Source organism: Haematobia irritans, chromosome 4 (genome assembly GCF_050003625.1).
Source record: "Haematobia irritans isolate KBUSLIRL chromosome 4, ASM5000362v1, whole genome shotgun sequence".
Lineage (NCBI taxonomy): Eukaryota > Metazoa > Arthropoda > Insecta > Diptera > Muscidae > Haematobia > Haematobia irritans.
The window spans coordinates 119,482,923-119,504,113 of NC_134400.1; the positions used below are offsets into that span (position 1 = coordinate 119,482,923).

Genomic DNA, 21,191 nt, shown 5'->3' on the forward strand with positions numbered 1-21,191 from the left:
AGTTCACTTTTTTTGAGTGCATTACTTTAAAAATGTTGGTATTGATTCCGAGCCAAAGAAGCGGAGAATACAAGTAAGGATACTTCATATGCTATCAAAGTCCTTTAGAAACGAGTTAACTAACAACTTTATTTTCCAAATTAAGACTCGACTTCCAGTAGAAATTATGCTATGTTTCAAGTAAAAAACGTTTTTAAAATAAAGTGTTGAAAAACATGTCCTATATTTGAACGATTTTTTGCTTTGTAGTCAAGATACAAAAAGACAACAATTTTAAAGACAATTTAGTTAAATTTAAAGAATTTTTGTGAATTATGAAAGTCAAGTTGACCTTAGCCCAACCAGTTTTTCTTCCATGTTATGATACCCATTTTTAAGTGAAATCACTTAAATATAAAGACAATACGACTTCATTGAAAAGTTTATCGACTTTTGGACAATGAAAAAAACTTTATAGTAGGGAAATGTGTCTTCTATGCTAAGCAATTCGTATTTTAAAGACATGAAATCTTTGACCTTACGACAATATTTTTTTCAGTTTTAAAGGTGTATTTTAGCTCTCCTGTAAAATCGAGTTTTGGGACTTATGGGGTTTTGTCATAAATCCACAGATATCATAAAAAGAAATTTGAAATTTCGATAAATAAGTTTCCTAGTTCAATTTTTTAGTATATTCGGACAACTGTAAGGACTAACCCGTATATACGGACAAAAGTTCTCCCACCATGGAACACCGACAATAATTTTCATTGAAAACATCTCCTCATAATGGATTATTTTTCTTTTTAACATAATTGTTTATTTGTTTAATTTCCTGAGGAAGTCCTTCTGTCTAAGCGTGCAAGAAAATCCAATCAAAATATTACTTTTATTTTATTTGAGAAAAGAATTCTGTCCATATGAAAATCAAAATATTAATCATATTTAGTGTCCTTTATGTGCCTACAATAAATCGGAGACATGTCAGGTACAAATTGCTGTTTCTAATGGTCCAAGAAGTCGAATCGGGAGATTGGTCAATAAAGGAATTATACCGAAACACTAATCTATATAAACTATATTTGGTATAGCACCTTTTGGATTTAAAAAATCGCCAGATTTAAAATTTTAAGCAAATCAGGTACCCGGATAGAAAAATGTGTTTCGGGCTGGTAGTTTTAAATACAATATATTTAAGTGCGAAAATATAAATGTACGTGGGCATCATGTTTTTCTTCTTGTGGCGTCACAAAAAAATCGAGACGTCAGAGGAGTAAGTCCGAACGTACACCCAAAGCAAATTTAAAAAATTAAACAGTGAAATATACAGTCGACTCCGCTTTAGCGCAATGCGCTTTACTGAAAAACCTCGGATAACTGAAATCGATCGCATTCCCCAGTTGTTTTTTCTGTCCATTTCATTTAAATTACTCCGCTTTAGTGAAACTCCGCTTAACTGAAAAAATCGGATTACTGAAAAGTTTTTTGTGTTCAAATGAGTTTCGTCACATTAGTATGACTTCGCTTTACTGAAAATGCCACATTCTCGCTATTGAGAGAGAGTACATTTTCTTCTCCGTATTGAGAACGCTTTATTTCAAGTGAAGATGGCACTTTCAAAACAGTTTAAATCACTCTGTAAATAAAATCAACTGAAAGGTAAAATTGTAGATGGCACACACACGGAATCAAACACCTTGTTTTTATTATTTTATGTACATAGCATTGGTCATAAGTTCGGTTAACTGAAATTGAGTGGATTTTTTTCCAGTTATACGGAGTCCGCTTTACTGAAACCTTTTCAGTTATCCGAAGTTCGCATTACTGGAAGTTTTTTTCAGTTATCCGTAGTCCGCTTTAGCAAAAACTTCGGATAACTGAAATTAAATGGCTGCATTTTTAACGTTTCAGTAAAGCGGAGTCGACTGTACTTAAAGATTTCAAAAGGATTTTCATAAAATCATTCACTCTACGCATTTTACACCAAATGATATGTGAGCTTTTTCTATCTACATCGGTATCACAAAACAATTAAACAGTGAAATATACTTAAAGATTTCAAAAGGATTTTCATAAAATCATTCACTCTACGCATTTTACACCAAATGATATGTGAGCTTTTTCTATCTACATCGGTATCACAAAACAAAACGATACATTAAAATGAAAAAAAGTGGAAACGGCGACAAATTAAACAGTGAGATGTATAAAAACAAAGTTTAGTTCCTCTTTATTAAGAAGACCAAAAAAAGTTGACGGACACTTTCAAAAATAAATGTAAAAATGATATTAAGTATAAAATTATTCAATAAAAAAATTAATATTAATTTGTATTCAATTGCGAATACAACCAAAATGGGATATAAAGGCAAATAAAAAAAGAGTTCACTCCTAAATAAATTTATGGGTGGGTTGAAAAATGTTTGTTTGGAGTTTAAAAATGTATTTTTGAGTATGTATGTATCTTTAAAAACCTATAGGAGGCGATGGAAAGATGTTTAATATTAAGACAAATAATTTATAATTTCAGTAAGAACACAATCTTTTTTTGGGAGAAAATGCTTCTAAACTTTTGGGGTCAATTTAAAATTAATTTTAAAGAATTTTTCTGAATTATTAAAGTCAAGTTGACCTTAGCCCAAAAATTGTTTCTTTCACATTATGATCAGGCCCCTCTTTTCCACTGGACACTCTGGGCACGTGCCCAGGGCCCCGCGATAGATAAGGGCTCCCTAGTTCCTGCCAGATTGCTGAATTTTATTATGAAGATGTTAATGAGAGTTAGAAATGAAATATTTGCATTTAACAGAATTCTTGAACATTGTGGACAGTGAAAATTAGGGAACTAATTCTATGTTAAAAATATATCAACTTTTGAAAGAAAACAACATTGACGACACATTTCCAAATGTAGAAATCGCAATGAGAATCTTTTTAAGCATGATGGTTACTAACTGCAGTGGGGAACGTTCCTTCTCCAAACTAAAAGGAATTAAAAATGAATTGAGAAGTACAATGCTTCAAGATAGATTAAGATTAGGGAGATCGCTGATGTCCATAGAATCCCAGTAAAAAAAGCGTTGCCAAAAAAGTAGTGAAAATGTGTTTTTTTTTATCAGGAAGTTCAAAATTGGCACAGAAGCGATGAATTTAACATGTGGTTGTCATAGGACGGATGTCCACCATTTCCACAGCAGTTGCACTGAATTTGCTTGAATTCTTAAGGTGCGATCCGAATTCAGTATTTTGGATGTAAATTTTAATTTTGTATAATTTTTTATGATTTTAATGCATTCGAAACTTTTGACCTCAAATATTTCCAATTTTTCTAGAATGGATTTAGCATTTTTTTGAAAAAATTGGTACCATTTTATTAATCCTTACTCTGTTTTTAACATATTTGAAACAAAAAAAGTTAAAATTACCCTTAAAAACTATGAAAAAAAAAACAAATTATAAAAAATTGAACTAAAAGAACTTCCTGAATAGTTAAAATAAAGAACATCTTTGGAGGACATTTTTTGGAAGTACTTTTAAAGTTGTGCCCTTAGAAGTACTTCCAATTTTTTTTTTTGCTGGGATGTGATGTGCTAAAAAGCATAGAATTTGAAGAAGTGATTAACGATTTTCCCTTATCATAATGGACTGAATAGTCTAATTGAGACTGAAACTTAATCGCGCTGCCACTTTAACCTAACCTAACGATTTTGACCGTCTCAAATCTAGAAGGGTTCCTCTTCAAACGACTTAAATTAGGCGGCAACCCTGATGCCAACTTCTGATGTCCATGAGATGATTGAGTCGTAAAAAGTTGTAAAAGAAGTAAGTCGTTTAAAGTTGCTCTGCTCTGTCGTGTATTCTAATCGATTTTGTTTTATCGTTATAGTTGCCGGTTTAAAGCAGGGATCCGGAGCGGTCCATTTTTTTCGCTCCGCTCCCGCTCCGGAGAAAAAAAAACCGCTCCGCTCCTCGCTCCGCTCCGAGAAAAAAAAAATCGCTCCGCTCCGCTCCACGCTCCGCTCCGCTCCTCTTCGAGAAAATTATAGTATAAACATTGTATTATTTGTTCAATTGAGTTTTATTTTATTTAGAAAAATCGGGCGGTACATATATGGGAGCTATAGCTAAATCTGAACCGATTTCGATGATTTTTTTGCACATATAGTTAGTGCTATAGAAGATTACATTTCGCCAACTTTGAGTAAGATCGGTTGATAAATAAGGGTTTTATGACCTAATTTGACAAAATCGGGCGATACATATATATGGGACCTATATCTAAATCTGAACCGATTTCGATGAAATTTTCAGACTTAAAGGGTGATACAGAAGATTATTTTGTGCTAAATTTGACGATGATCGGTTAGTAAAAAAAGTGCAACGTGACCCCATTTGTCGAAATCGGGCAATACATATATATGGGAGCTATATCTAAATTTGATCCGATTTCTTCCAAATTCAGTAACGTTCGTCCCTGTGCCCAAAAAAACTCCCTGTACCAAATTTCATCAAAATCGGTTAATAATTGCGACCTAAATCCTGTGAACAACAAATACATGGACAGACGGACGGACGGACGGACGCCAAGCGCTAGATCGACTCAGGAGGTGATTCTGAGTCGATCGGTATATATTTTATGGGGTCTAAAATCAATATTTCTTGTAGGCACATTTTTTGGCAAATCAAACTTATTATACCCTAACCACTATGTGGTTTAGGGTATAATGACTTTAAAACAATGTGTTGAAATATTTTATTAATTTTGAAGATTTTTTCAGAAATATTAAATCCATTTTGACTTCATTAAAACGAAATTTGCATTCATGTTAGGATACACATTTTTATGTCGAATCACTTAGCTATAAGGACAAACAGACTTCATTGAAAAGTTTAGAGACTTTTAGACAAGGAAAAACTTTTTTTCAGAGAAATACGTCTTCTATTCTAAGCAAAATTCGTATTCGTATTTTAAGCATGTGAAATATTTGGCCTCCCGACAATATTCTTTGCGGTGCACCATCTACTATTTAATATGTGATAGAAACCAAATTTATGAAAATGGACCAAATTCTGTTTGGTCTGACCATCGGACCAAATTTAAAAATTAGAAATCTTTTGGACCAATTTTGGTCCGATCGGACCAAAAAGGCAACGCTGATTGGAATTGAAAGTCTATACACAGAGTAGAAGTAACTACTCTCCGAAAGTTTTTTTTTTTTTGTTTTGCAACAGACGTAGAGAAGAGGTTTTGTTATATTTGTAATGTGTGTGTGTATGTTTATGTTTGCAACAACCTCCATCGACATCAGTCCGTGGTATACCTACGAATATTCTTACTCAGATCTAGTGTTACCTAATTTCGCTTTTTTCCCCTTTATTGTATAATAAATGTATATGCGCACATTTTTCAACCAAAATTGAAACTATCCATAATTTTAATTAATTTTTCGAGAACTAATATCAGAAATAAGAGAATGCTACACCGAAAGAATTCTCTTCGTTAATTTTACGAAGAATTCTTCATTAACTATTCTTCCTGAATTCTTCATTAAAATAACGAAATTTTCATTGATTTTCGTAAATTTTACGAAGAACATTTTACGAATATACGAAACTTCTACGAAACATTCTACATTAACTTTTCTTCGTAAAAAGTTCGTACTTTTAACGAAACTTTCTTCACATTTCATGAATTTTGTGAAGAAGTTTTTACGAATATTTTACGAAACATTCTGCGTTAAAATTTCTTCATAAAAAGTACGAAACATTTTCTTTGAAATAACGAAGAAGTTTCATTGAAGTTGTAAAATTTCCGTTCGCGGCATTAAATTGTCTTTTATAATGTGCTTGAGTGTATTCCTTTATTCTATTTTTTTTATGCAAGTCTATGCTGCTTCTCATTTGGGTGATAGCGCGCTATGAATAAAAGTGAAGCAATAAAACTAAAAATTATTCAAAAACTTAAGATGTAAAGTAGTGATGTCATTTTTCACACTTGCAACTACAACCAAATGCACTTTCGACTATAAATTTTTTTTCTAAAAGTTCGAACATTTTTCAGAAGTAGTTTTTCATAAAAAGTACGAACATATTTCATGAAAACTACGAAATTTTTTCATAAAAAGTACGAAACATTTTCATAAAAAGAACGAAATTGTTTCATAAAAAGTACGAAAATTTTTCATAAAAAGTACGAAGATTCTTCATAAAAAGTACGAACATTTTGGAAGAACTTTTCTTCGTAAAAAGTACGAAATATTTCGTACTTTTAATGAAAAGTTTCTTTGGTTGTAAAACAATGACAAATTTCGTACTTTTAACGAAATTTTTCGTTCTTTTTACGAAGAAAATTCTTTCGGTGTAGGATATAGTACAATAGTAAAGCAAATGTGAATGAAAAAAAGCATGCCCGGTTCCAAAGATTTTGTCTACTTTAACAGTTTGGGTATTAATTCCGAGCCAAAGAAGCGGAGAATAAAGGGTGATTTGTTAAGAGCTTGATAACTTTTTTTTTTTAAAAAACGCATAAAATTTGCAAAATCTCATCGGTTCTTTATTTGAAACGTTAGATTGGTCCATGACATTTACTTTTTGAAGATAATTTCATTTAAATGTTGACCGCGGCTGCGTCTTAGGTGGTCCATTCGGAAAGTCCAATTTTGGGCAACTTTTTCGAGCATTTCGGCCGGAATAGCCCGAATTTCTTCGGAAATGTTGTCTTCCAAAGCTGGAATAGTTGCTGGCTTATTTCTGTAGACTTTAGACTTGACGTAGCCCCACAAAAAATAGTCTAAAGGCGTCAAATCGCATGATCTTGGTGGCCAACTTACCGGTCCATTTCTTGAGATGAATTGTTCTCCGAAGTTTTCCCTCAAAATGGCCATAGAATCGCGAGCTGTGTGGCATGTAGCGCCATCTTGTTGAAACCACATGTCAACCAAGTTCAGTTCTTCCATTTTTGGCAACAAAAAGTTTGTTAGCATCGAACGATAGCGATCGCCATTCACCGTAACGTTGCGTCCAACAGCATCTTTGAAAAAATACGGTCCAATGATTCCACCAGCGTACAAACCACACCAAACAGTGCATTTTTCGGGATGCATGGGCAGTTCTTGAACGGCTTCTGGTTGCTCTTCACTCCAAATGCGGCAATTTTGCTTATTTACGTAGCCATTCAACCAGAAATGAGCCTCATCGCTGAACAAAATTTGTCGATAAACACATTTCGAACCGAACACTGATTTTGGTAATAAAATTCAATGATTTGCAAGCGTTGCTCGTTAGTAAGTCTATTCATGATGAAATGTCAAAGCATACTGAGCATCTTTCTCTTTGACACCATGTCTGAAATCCCACGTGATCTGTCAAATACTAATGCATGAAAATCCTAACCTCAAAAGAATCACCCTTTATAAGTAAGGATACTTTAAAGACGTAATTCTCTTTTAAATTTGGGGGTTATGTACTTGCTTCTAGGAAGCAAATGTTAATTTTTATTTTTTTTAGATTTTTTTCGTCAGTTGTTATCAAAATCCTTTAAAAACGAGTTAACGAGTTATTTTTTTTCCATATTAAGACTCGACTTCCAGTATAAATTATGCTATGTTTCAAGTAAAAAGTGTCTTTAAAATAAAGTGTTGAAAAACGTGTCTTATTTTTTAACGATTTTTTGCTTTGTAGGCAAGATGCAAAAAGGAAACAAATTTAAAGACAATTTTATTAATTTTAAAGAATTTTTCTTAATTATTAAAGTCACGTTGACCTTACCTCAACAATTTTATCTTCCATGTTATGATACACATTTTTAAGTAAAATCACTTAATTATAAGGACATTACAACTTCATTCAAAAGTTTATTGCCTTTTGGACAAGAAAAAAAAACTTTATTTTAGAGAAATGCGTCTTCCATGTTAAGCAAAATTTGCATTCTTATTCTAAGGACATGGAATCTTTGACTTCACGACAATATTTTTTTCAGTGTAGAAAACTAAAAAATTAAATATAAATAAGATCGTTTAATTGCATTTATTTGACGTTCATTACAAACATCTTTGTAGTAAAGGGTGATACGGTAAAAATTTGGTCAAGGGAAAACGCGTGTAAATCGGTGAAATCGTTTATTTAAAAAATCAAATTAAATTTCTTTTTCAAGTTCAATTAGTATAAAATTCAGGAAAAATATCCAGTTAGGCTTTCGGTTTTCCAAATCCGAATTGCCGGGCCTCACGCTTGATACCTGCTATCAGATTTTGTACAGCCACCTTGTCCACCTTCTTCGCCGCAGAAAGCCAGTTTGCCTTGAACTGCTGCTCGTCCTTAGCAGTTTTTTTGGTCTTCTTTAGGTTCCGCTTGACAATAGCCCAGTATTTCTCAATTGGACGGAGCTCTGGCGTGTTGGGAGGGTTCTTGTCCTTGGGAACCACCTGCACGTTGTTGGCGGCGTACCACTCCATGGCCTTTTTACCGTAATGGCAAGATGCCAAATCCGGCCAATCCGTGTTTCTTCAGGAAAGGCAGCAGACGTTTATTCAAACACTCTTTCACGTAAATTTCTTGGTTGAAGCTATGAAAATGCTGCTTTTCAAGCCACAGGTACAGATGGCTTGCCAAACCAGATATTTCTTTGCGAACTTTGATAGTTTTATGTGCTTGAAAATATCTGCTACCTTTCCCCTTCCTTTTGCCGTATAAAACTCCTGTCCCGGAAGCTGCTCGTAGTCGGCTTTGACGTAGGTTTCGTCGTCCATTACCACGCATTCAAACTTCGTCAGCATCGTCGTGTACAGCCTCCGGGATCGCGCTTTGGCCGTCGTATTTTGTTTATCATCGCGATTTGGAGTCACTACCTTCTTGTAAGTCGATAGTCCGGCTCGTTTTTTGGCTCGATGCACGGTTGTAGACGATACACCCAGCTTATTTGCGGCATCTCGGAGAGAGAGGTTAGGTTTTCGCTTGAAACTACCGGCAACTCTCTTTGTCGTCTCAGCGGCTTCCGGTTTTCGATTTCCCCCCGATCCAGACTTCCTGGCTGTCGACAAACGTTCCCCAAACACTTTAATTACATATGTAACGGTTGATTTGGCAACTTTTAGCGATTTTGCCAGCTTTGCGTGCGAGTAGCTCGGAAATTTTGATACGCTGCTCTTCTTGCTTGGACGGCATTTTGACAACTGAAGAGTGAATTCCAAAATCAAAATAGGAGCAACATTCTACACACACACACCTTCAAAATGAGGGGTGTTCAGGTTTTTTAAATGCAAAATTGAAAGAAATACGTCAAGTTTATATTGACCAAATTTTGACCGTATCACCCTTTAATACGGGATGAAATTGATCGAAAGTACTGTTGTTACTTTTACAACACATACTAGATATATATTTTGACATTTGCCGTTTTTGAAAACAATTACTAAAAAACACGTTGTGTTTTCCCCAATGTACGTACGTACAAAAATACATATCGTACATTTTAAACGTTTACTCACACTACGCTAAGTACTAGCTAAATTTGAAATTACCTACACAGTGTAATTTCAAAGTTACACATTTCATTCAAGTAATATTTTATTCGGAGCGGAGCGGTTTTTCATTTGGAAACCGCTCCGCTCCCGCTCCGGATTTTAAAAATGCCGCTCCCGCTCCGCCAAAAAAAGGGCTTGCTCCGCTCCGCTCCACGCTCCGCTCCGCTCCGGATCCCTGGTTTAAAGTACCGTCAACCAACCATCGATCGATTATTATTAAAAATTTTTAATTCTACCTTTGTTCCTAATTTTTCGTATTTTTTTTTTTCATTTTATTCATTTATTTCCAATCTATTTTCAACAAAACAATAAGCAAATGTTATAACTATTCACATTGACTGTGCATCGAGTTCCAGCAAACTCGACAAAGTACTCCATATATCTTAACTAATTATTTTGTGTATGGTAAATCAAGAATATGATGTCTCTTCAGCCTCTTCACCTCGTCAGTGCCTTCAAGTAGAGTTATAGCAAGTATGTTGGAATGATTACTTAGACGAGCTAAGTATCGCGAACTGTAGCGTTTTACTTCATCGTCCAACAATGGAATTCCAAGATCTCTGTGTAGAGTATTGTTCCTCACAAACCAGGGTGCATCGGTCATTAACCTTAAAGTTTTTGATTGAAATCGCTGCAGAATCCTGATATTTGATTTACTGGTTGTCCCCCATATTTGGATGCCATAAGTCCATATCGGTTTCAGAATTGCTTTATGCAGCATTATTTTGATAATTTTGAACGTTTTCCCAATAGCCAATACATTTTCTTTAGCTTATAATCTAACTGCTTCGTCTTGGCAACGACATGATCTTTCCAGTTAAGTTTTTTTTTATCAAAGTGAAGGCCCAAATATTTGACACTGTCTGCTTTGGGAATAATGCTCCTGTTTAAAAACAAATGTCTACTATCATCCAACCTAAGAGTAAATGTGACATGAGTAGATTTTTCAGCATTCAACATAATATTCCACTTCATACACCAGTCATAGATACGGTTCAATTCACCTTAAACTAAAGCAGTTGCATGGCTGGATGTTTTGCTCTTAGCCAAAATAGCAGTGTCATTCGCATAGGTTCCAGTTAATATATTGTTATTGGTTGGCATATCAGCCGTATAAACTGTATAAAGAACTGGCCCCAATACACTTCCTTGTGGAACTCCTGAATTCATTCTGCCAAACTCAGAGGAAGTTTCATTAAAGCATACAAAAAAGTTCCTCTCATCAAGATACGATTTAAGAATTAAATAAAACGGAGCTGGTAGTGATCGTTTTAGTTTAAATAGTAAGCCCTGATGCCAAACCCGATCAAAAGCTTGTTTTACATCCAAAAATGCAGCAGCACAGTATAACTTCCTCTCAAGCGAATCTCGTATAAAATTGGCAACTCGGTGACATTGCTCTGGAGTTCCATGATGGTTCCGAAATCCAAATTGATGTTCAGGAATTAAGTCTAATTTTTCTAGTATAGGTGTTAATCGCTTTTTAAAAAGTTTTTCAAATAATTTGGAGAATATAGGCAACAGACTAATCGACATGGAGTATCGAGAAAATCTGTAATATTTGCATTGTCAGCATCGCTGGAAAATGAGAAAGGGGTGAAGGTTTGCTCAAGATGTTCTTTAAATGCATCAACTTTGCTTTGTTCTGTTCTACACCATCCTCCCTTCGGATTTTAATGGGACCATTGCTCTTTTTAGGATGTGCGATATGTTTCGTAGCTTTCCAGAGATTATAATCACTATTTTCTGAGGGACCTAAATTTTGCAAAAAGAAGTCCATTGAATGTTGTTTCTCTTTTTGCATTTTCAGTTTTTGCTGATTCGAAACCCGATCGAGGTTTGTTCTATCACTGGGACATCTGGTATTTTTCCATATTTTTCGCAGTTTTCTCTTTTCTTTGATAAGCTTTCTTAATTCAAGTGAAATGCTGGAAATGGAGGTGTTATTTTCCATTCTCTGTGGAGTGATACACTCGACGCAGAGTATAAAACATTTGTTAAGGTTTCTATGGCATCCTCTATATCCTTACCAGTTTTCAGTGGAATATTCAAAGTCGTATTTCTTACAAAAGAATTAATAAACTGAAATTCCTTTAATTCTTCCATATATTGTTAATCACTAATCTGTGAATGCTAAGGGAGTTACGTTTGTGGCAAATATTACATTTATCTATCCGCTTAATGCGAGTAGCAATAAAAACCTTGTTTAATTTTTTATACCCTGCGCCACACTGTGGAACAGGGTATTATAAGTTAGTGCATATGTTTGTAACACCCAGAAGGAGACGAGATAGACACATGGTGTCTTTGGCCATAATACTCAGGGTGGGTCCCTGAGTCGATATAACCATGTTCGTCTGTCCGTCCCTCTGTCCGTCCGTCTGTCTGTGAACACATTTTTGTGATCAAAGTCTAGGCCGCAATTTAAGTCCAATCGCCTTCAAATTTGGCACATGTTCCTAATTTGGGTCAGAAGAGAACCCTATTGATTTTGGAAGAAAGCGGTTCAGATTTAGATATAGCTCCTATATATATCTTTCGCCCGATATGCACTAATATGGACCCAGCAGCCAGAGTTTTGTACCGATTTGCTTGAAATTCTGTACAAACATAACACTAAGTCGTATAGTCAAGTGTGCAAAATTTGATTGAAATCGGTTCAGATTTAGATATAGCTCCCATATATATCTTTCGCCCGATATGGACTTATATGGCCCCAAAAGCCAGATTTTTGGCCGAATTTGGTTGAAATTTTGCACTAGGAGTACAATTAGTATTATAATCAAGTGTGCAAAATTTGATTGAAATCGGTTCAGATTTAGATATAGCTCCCATATATCTTTCGCCCGATATGGACTTATATGGCCCCAGAAGCCTGAGTTTTGGCCCAATTTGGTTGAAGTTTTGCACAGGGAGTAGATTTAGCATTGTAGCTATGCGTGCCAAATTTGGTTGAAATCGGTTCAGATTTAGATATAGCTTCCATATATATGTTTTTCTGATTTCGACAAAAATGGTCAAAATACCAACATTTTCTTTGTTAAATCGCCACTGATTAGTCGAAAAGTTGTAAAAATGACTCTAATTTCCTAAACTTCTAATACATACATATCGAGCGATAAATCATAAATAAACTTTTGCGAAGTTTCCTTAAAATTGCTTCAGATTTAAATGTTTTCCATATTTTTTACTAACATTGTGTTCTACCCTAGTGCATTAGCCAACTTAAATTTTGAGTCTATAGATTTTGTAAATGTCTGTCAAATTCTGTCCACATCGAGTGATATTTAAATGTATGTTTTTGGGACAAACCTTTATATATAGCACCCAACACATTTGACGGATGTGATATGGTATCGAAACTTTAGATCTACAAAGTGGTGCAGGGTATAATATAGTCGGCACCGCCCGACTTTAGACTTTCCTTACTTGTTTTATTATAACAAAATAGTCATAAGGGCCCCATTATACTAATATGCCCAGGACCTCTAAAAGGTTAAAGACGGCCCTGATTATGATACCAATTTTTAAGTCAAATCACTTAATTATAAGGACAATACGACATCATTGAAAAGTTTATTGACTTTTGGAGCAGGAAAAAACCTTTATATTAGAGAAATGCGTCTTCTATGTTAAGCAAAATTTGCATTCATATTTTAAGGAAATGAAATCTTTGGCCTCACGACAATATTTTTTCAGTGTATGTTTAAGACATATGTTAGAGAAGCGATTTTTTGAGAGAGTACACATTGCGACTTCAAGTAGTCAAATCGGGAGATAGGTTATATGAGGTCATAGTGATTACCATATAACAGACACACGGAAACCGTTATATCGTCTTAGAATTTCACCCTGACTAACACTGAATATAAGCGGAAATCGATAATTCGATGTGTTACAAACGGAATGATAAACTTATTTTTTAGAAAGATAGTACACTCATAGAAAAAAGTCTGCTAAAAACAGCAGTCGATGTTTGCTGTTATATTTTTGTACTTCAGGGCCTAATGAACAACAACTTATAAAATGTTTAGGTTATAAAATTTTCCCCAAAGCATATTTAAGAACCAAAAGTAGTTTTTGGTATATTTTTGCACAGTAATATACTTACAAAGTTCCTAAATACGATCAGCAAACATTTTGTTTGCTGTTAGCCTCAATTCCATAAATATTCAAATTTTTGGTCAAATACTATAGATGTTCATAAAATATTGTTTTAAGTTGAAATGTTTATTTGTTTTAGCCAAAATAAAACATGTTTTAGTGTAATCGAGCTTAAAAATAGCAGGAAATGTTTGCTATTTCAGCAAACAGTGACTGCTGTCCCTTTTTCAGCAGACTTTCTGCTGTTTTAGCAGACTTTTAAGCTGTCCCTACTAACAAATTTCTTTGGGTGTAGTATGGATCCGCTGAAAAAACATTGCACTGGAAAAAATAACGGCAGATTATATTCGTGCCGTCATAGACATTATAATACATATGTATGTACATATGTAGAGAGTGAGAGCAATGGTCACAGCAAAAGTAAATGGATTCTGAAATTTAGAATACTCCCGCACGTGTTTGTCTTATGAATCAATACAAAATATTTGCACAACACAAAAAATATGGTCGTATATACTTCCTCAAGAATATTATTAATTTATCTCCATTGATTATTTACTCGTATTTATGTATTTAGTTTTATTTTTTAGGTGTAAACATTCGACCTAATGTGGCGATTGCTCTCCGAAGAGAATTTACCAAAAACTTGTCGAACACGTTTTCGGGTAGGCTAAACACAAACAAGGAATAATAATATCCAACCAACAACATGAACCATCGATCAACAACCGATATTCAAAGAAATGGATATCATTATATGAAGAGGCAATTATTCTTCTAAGGATCTTCGAACCCGATTCGGTACTTACATTATTCCGTTTTCTTTTCAAGATGGTAAGTTTTGTTTTTCAGTTATAAAGTGAATTCTTCTTTTATTTCTTTTTGTTTTTGGTTTTTAATTCGCGAACCAGGAAGAATATTTAGAAAATCTTGATGTTGTTACCAGACATACACTAACACCACAAACAAAGGCTAAGGACAGATCACTTTTATTCTTTTTAAATTCCCTATCGGCCTATGTTCCAGAATTTGCAGTTGATCTCAAACACTCCACCAATAAACATTAACTGTGGTTTTATCCTCTTTTTATCATTTGCACTTTCGTCTCGTTTGCACAACCGAAACATTGACCACAAACAATGAAATTTAAATAAACATTTTTATTAATCGCTAATTGGAACTATTCCGGTTGGGTCTTCTTAACATTTGTCGTTTTTGCTGTAAATTTTATTCATAGGCAAAACAAAACGAACAAAAAGAGAAGAGAAGAGCTCATGACGGGTCACACAGCTGTTAGCGCCCGCTCCGCTTTTATCATCCGTGGCTGTGACCAGGGTACACTTAAAAGGTAGAATCAGTAGCCAGCTGATTGCAATTTTTTTATTTTGACAGAACATTCCTGTCAGTTGTGTTTTTGTGTTTTTGTTGTTGTAATTTCTATTGAATTCATTTGTGTAACAAAGATTGGATAAAATAAAAGAAAATATATTCATACAAGCAACGAATTCTGGTTTGTTTTATTTTGTGTGAAAGAGAGAAAGATTTAAAAAGAAAAAAATGCGGAAATGTCGTATTTGTGGCAAAAGAGACGATGGGGCAAGTGCAGGGTACACTTAAAAGGTAGAATCAGTAGCCAGCTGATTGCAATTTTTTTATTTTGACACAGTGTACACTTAGAAAGGTAAAATCACTAGGACAAAAACAACAACTGTCAATGTGTTTGTTTGTAATTGCTTCTGTCACATCCAGATGATTACCGTAGTTGTGAAATTAATTTGTATTTGTATTGTTCTTTAAATGAAAACATCCTGCTTTTAAACCTTTGGTTGCAGAAAATTAAACGTACTGTTGTGGGATCAAATGCAAGATGGTGGCATTTTTGAATGCAATGAAAATATGAAAATATTTGTCCATTCACATTTCTAAGATTTTTTTCTTCACATAGGTTATTCAGGATTTCGAGACACCACCTAAAAAGAAATTTGCCCGTAGTATGGAATCACTATTGAGTAATGGTGTGGATTATTTGTAGAAATGTCGTACGCTTGCAGATTCGGTGATTAATGCTCATAAAAAGTTAAAAGAAGTACTTATGCAATTGCCACATGATAAAGCCGGAATCTGAGGTAATGTTCATATAAATATTCATAAAAGCACAACCAAAGGTCATGTTACCAATGAGCTATTTGTTATTTTAAAGGAAAAACTTTTTATGTTCATCAATACTTACATTGAGAATCAAATCGGAAAGGCTGTCCAAGCCATCAATTCTATGATGCAGAAAAAGATTAATAATGGGGATGTTATACTCACATTTGGATGGTATGCGTGACAAAAAGCAAGTCATAAGTATTTCTCGCTTTGTTGTGTTATTTTGGTAGATTATTTTTGTTATTTTGGTAGAATATTTTTGGCTCAAGTGGCAAGTGTTGCAACCTTCTGTTTCGATGTGGCCCCCACCGTCGAAAGGGACGGGAAAATTCGCGTTGGTCCATTGAAAACATATGTTCGCCATATAGACCATCCTTTTTATTATATTTTTGTGATAATTAAGTTGCATATTCTTCATATACCACCCCGAGGAAGTCCCGACTACGGTCATTGATGTGTGTTTATATGATGTGTCTGAAATTTAAATTTTTTTGTGCAAAACATATCTTAAGCTCGAGCATATATCGCATTTGAAGGGAACGAAAATATTATTTTTTAATATTCATAACAGTCACATTCTAATCCTCGTAACTTTTCTCCAATATTTACAGGGTAAAGTTTATCTTTTCGACAAAGTCTTCAAACCGAATGCATCGCAAGAAAAAGCCTACAATGAAGCGGCTAAATCAATTGTCACCGATGTTTTGGCCGGTTACAACGGTACCATTTTTGCATATGGTCAAACATCTTCGGGTAAAACACATACCATGGACGGTGTTATTGGTGACTCAGCTAAACAGGGTATCATTCCACATATTGTCTATAATATTTTCAATCGTATCTATACGATGGAAATGAATTTGGAATTTCACATTAAGGTCTCATATTATGAAATCTATATGGACAAAATATGTGATTTACTGGATGTATCCAAGATTAATTTGAGCGTACCCGAAGACAAGAATCGTGTGCCGTATGTTAAAGGTGCTACGGAGAGATTTGTATCATCAACGGAAGATGTGTTCGAGGTTATCAAAGAAGGAAAATCGAATCATTTTTCTCGCGATTGCAGACATGAATGAGCATGTTCCCATTCAGTATTCTTGATCAATGTGAAACAAGAGAATCTACAAAATCAAAAAATAAAAAAAGTAGCTTAACCAACAGAGGAAAAGAATGTTTGTCAAATTAAAATGCAATTGTGGATGTAGGTGGCCGAAAGTTTAACAAATCCAGATTTATGTGATTCATTTACGGAAGAAGAGAAAGAAGCTAAAGTGGACGTGGTTCAACATAAATGGAAACATATGCGTAATCACTTTCTACGCGAAGTGAAATTAATTAGATCCGGACAAGCTCATACAAAAAGAAAATACATTTACTACAGATTCAATGGATGATGATGACTACAGTGATAACGACCACAATAAGACGAATGATAAAAAATTGAATATGAGCCACAGAAGAGTCCTCGACTGGTCAACAAAGTTGAAGGAAAAAAACTACCGCAATATACACCCAGTCCCAAAGAGTTAACGAAGGAACAGAAATTAGTTATAAACAAATTTGATGGATTAAAACGAATTTCTGAAGATTCGGCGTCCACCAAGTGTTCCAACGGTAAACAAAGTGATGGTGATGTATCGGTTTGCCTTTCATTGGTTCCAACAATGCGCAAGCCAAAGACTGAACCCGAAAACAGAAGTCGTGTTTTGAAAAGGCAGCGCGAAGTTAACCATCATAATAATCAGGAGTGTGAAGACGCGTATGAAGTAAATTACGATAACAATGAACCTGAGGTAGATGGAAAAAATAATATTGTGTGGTGGACATAAGCATAAAATAATACTGTTCAAAATAAGAATAATCCTGTTTCTTTAGTTTCCAAAAATATTTATGCCCTGTTTCATTTCAATTCATCCCCGCTGGGATTTGGACCTGTGCCGTTTGACTTTTTCACTTCCATGGAAGTTCTTTTGAGAAGGGTTTGCAAATTACGATAATTTTTAATTTTTTGTTGATTTTTAATGGAAAAATATATTTTTATACAAAAATATACGCCCAAAATAAAAACGATGTATAACATAAAAAATATTTTTCTAGAAATATATTTTATCAAAAAAATTGCTGTTGGTGAGATTTGAACCAGCGTTCTTTATTTTTTCATTCATAATAATAAAGAACATCTCAGGAAGTAGTTAGAATGTCATGCCGTGGTGTCATATTAGGTTCGGATCACAAACATTTGAATAGACGTTTTGATGCATCGTGTTCAATGGCGTTTGTGGCTGAGTGTGCTAAAGCGACTACTTTTTTGGATGCTCTTTTTTTGCTGGGATTTGAATGAATTCTCAGGCCAAGCATTTGAAAATACTCATTTTCAACGTATTTTCAATATATTTATCAATATTCTCACTAGAGATCGTATATCACCGAATTATGTACCCACACAGCAGGATTTGTTGCGCACGCGCGTCAAAACCACTGGCATAGTGGAAACACATTTCAAATGTAAAGATCATAAATTAACGTTAGTTTTAACAAAATAAAATGTACTTTTTTCCTTTAATTTATGAATCAATAAATTTAATTTCATTTATTTAAAATTTTTTTTGAATTTTCTTTTATTCCACAATTTTTGTTTCGCTTTGCGTATTTTAAGGCATTTATTTAAGTGTCTCACTCTAAAATGCATTCGGCATTTAAAGAAGAATTTTTTAACTTTATCGGAAATGGCAACATTTTTACTCTTTTTAAATAGACGAGATTGCAAATTCTTGTTATGGTCTATTTCCTTACCATTTACAGCGTAAAAGACTTGTTCAAGCTCTTTTATACCATTTATAAAACTAGCAGATGGCTTCTTGAGGCTTCCTTTGGACACCATATCAACCCATGTTGATGTATTTTCCTGGCTTTCGGATTCTTGCAGATTAAGTTTTTTGATAATGTATCCTGATACATATTCCAAAGCATCATCTGTGAGGAGTCCAATATCATCGAATGTCTCACTTTCTAGATCCGCCATATCAGAAGTCGTGTCATCAGAAATTTCTTCCACAGCCTCGAAATCCGAAGGGGACATTTGTATCGTCGGCGTCTGATGAACTGACTTTAACCATTCGGTATTGTCCGGTTCAACATTTCCTGTTGCGCTCAAGTGCTCTGTATTTCTCGCTGACAATAAAATTTTTAAAAAAAAATATTATATATTTCTTTATATACGATACCTAAGAGATATTTCCGCAATCTGTATTTGAATTGTTTGGGAGAAGGATGGTCATTGAGGCCACCTTTGCTCCGTAAAGCTCCAAAAAGATGCTCCAGTATATCCTGATTTAGTCTATTGGTGAGGATGTATTTTATTTCAAATTTCTGCTGCAGGTAATTATACAGCATTATCAATGATGCGTTCGAAATTAAAATTCCTTTTTGAAAATGTTCAATAGATTTTTTGTTGGGAATAATAGGCTTTGACATCAAAGCGCTTACACGATTAAGTGTTTCCATTTGGACATCAAGTTTAAGCCCAAATGGTTCCTTTAAATTAAAGTGTATGACCCACATTGAAAAAAGTAAAGATATTATATTGAATATTCCCAATAAACACAGGATGAGCGTTTTTCAAATGCAACAACTTTTCAGTTTGAGGGTAAATATAATTTTCAACATAAATTCAACTTGACTTGAAATAGCTCATCTTCAATACATCTTTAAATTGTTTGCGAATTACTTCCAATTTGGCAAAATGTTGACGAAATCTTTGAAAAGTTGTTGAAGATAATATGAGAAAACTTTGACAAAACACTACCCTAAAATGCAACGAAAAAACCATGTGGTTTTCAATACTTATTTGTGCAACGAAGTTCGTGGTCAATTGCAAGAAATAAAAAAATGGAAAATTTTAGACAAATAACCAAATAGTTTATAAAAATAGGTGAGTGAAAATAAAAAATTAAATAAAACTTTAAGGAAGTCACTAAATGTATATCTCTTTGCAGAAAACTAAAATTATGGATTATACGTTCTTGAAAACATTAAAAAGCTGACCGGTGAAAAAATGGTGGACAATTAACTGGATCTGTTTCAAATAGTTTATAATAATTGGTACGTCAATATGAAAAATTAAATCAACACTTTAAGGTGAGTATTAAGTTCGAGTTTAGCCACTAAAATCGCCATTTTTTCACGATTACTTTTCTTTAATAATACTTTTTAAGGAATACAAACTTTGTGAAAACTTGCTTTGGGCTATTCCCTATCCAGTTATTATAAAATCTGCAACAAATATGTATAATTTTATACCTTTTTTTACTGTTTTAGTTTTCACTTTAGTGAAAAAACTCGAACTTAATACCCACCTTTAGAGAAGTCACTAAATTTAAATCTCTTTGCAGAAAACCAAAATCTTTGGATGCTACATTCTTGCAAACATTAAGAAGCTGACCAATGAAAAATGAGTGGCTTATCGACAAGAAAAAGTTTCCAGAAACATTACAAGTGCAACCAATAAAATTGTTAAAAACAACAAATTGTTGAAATCAACAACTTCTGGATGAAAATGTGCATCACATCGTCAGTTTAATTCATATGCTATTATCAGTTTAAAATGGATATTTTGTGAATTCCTTCTGCTGGAAATCAATTCTAACACCCGGTCCAGTACGTTCCTAATTTCAAATTGACCGCATGTTAATAAATTTTAATGCTGTTTTATGACACCAAAAGGAAGGAAATCGAATTATCAATGCAAAAGTGTTTACTAATAATGTTTAAGATATTTAAAGTTTTGTTGTTTGTTTGTTTTTTTTTTCTTTGTTCTTATTTGTTGATATGTTTAATAAGATTATTATTTATCAATTGGTATTGTAGTGTATTATGTAGTGTAGTGTATTATTATATATTTTATTTTGATGAAAATGAATAAATTATACACAATTCATAGAATTTTGGCTTTGACTTTCAATTTGAAGTGGGGATATCATTCATACAAATTTAGGTTGAAAAGTATTTGCAACGATGTTAATTTTGAATTTGACTCGCATCGAAAATTGTTTGACAAATTATTGAGTAGCGATGCATTTCAATTTGAGGATAACACTTGAGAAATTATTGCTATTGTATCGAATTTTACTGTTGAGGGTAATGTCTGTTTTTTGTTGAGAACGCGATTTTCTCAACAATTTCTCAACTTGAATATTACCCTAATCCTTTGAAAAAATATTTGAAAAATTGTTGAAATTTAGCATTTTTCAAACGTTTGTGTTTATTGGGTTATATTTAATTTGATTATTTAATTAAATATAAAGATATTATATTTAATTTGTCAATGTAGGATAACATTTTTTGGATACAATCCGGTATTAAGATCGCTTCACCGCGCTAAAACGGTCATTTTTAACGTTTATTTTTCTTCAATAACCATTTTAAGGGAGA

General features: G+C 33.7%; 2 protein-coding genes and 2 long non-coding RNA genes across 6 annotated transcripts in view; 3 read left to right on the forward strand and 1 right to left on the reverse strand.

Moving 5' to 3' along the window:
• Positions 1-14,552, reverse strand: part of blot (solute carrier family member bloated tubules) — a 228,339-nt gene extending 213,787 nt beyond the window's left edge. Inside the window, exon 1 of the mRNA XM_075303413.1 lies at positions 14,414-14,552. The gene's annotated coding sequence lies outside the window, so the exon portion shown is untranslated. The remainder of the gene's footprint in view (positions 1-14,413) is intronic.
• Positions 14,013-14,807, forward strand: LOC142232751 (uncharacterized). 2 transcript variants are annotated; one of them, XR_012721193.1, is made up of 3 exons: positions 14,013-14,110; positions 14,182-14,438; positions 14,516-14,807. It is a non-coding gene; the product is annotated as an uncharacterized LOC142232751 (long non-coding RNA). The 2 variants fall into 2 exon arrangements; XR_012721194.1 differs by having other exon boundaries at positions 14,195-14,438.
• Positions 14,808-15,342: 535 nt separating this feature from the next.
• LOC142236314 (kinesin heavy chain-like) lies at positions 15,343-17,849 on the forward strand. Its single transcript, XM_075307574.1, has 3 exons — positions 15,343-15,730; positions 15,805-15,926; positions 16,367-17,849. The coding sequence occupies exons 2-3, from the start codon at positions 15,924-15,926 to the stop codon at positions 16,835-16,837; spliced, it is 474 nt and encodes a 157-aa protein (XP_075163689.1). The 5' UTR covers positions 15,343-15,730; positions 15,805-15,923; the 3' UTR covers positions 16,838-17,849.
• A 1,531-nt stretch (positions 17,850-19,380) lies between these two features.
• Positions 19,381-20,702, forward strand: LOC142236079 (uncharacterized). 2 transcript variants are annotated; one of them, XR_012721894.1, is made up of 3 exons: positions 19,381-19,692; positions 19,757-19,898; positions 20,153-20,702. It is a non-coding gene; the product is annotated as an uncharacterized LOC142236079 (long non-coding RNA). The 2 variants fall into 2 exon arrangements; XR_012721895.1 differs by having other exon boundaries at positions 19,757-19,862.
• The last annotated feature ends 489 nt before the right edge of the window (positions 20,703-21,191 follow it).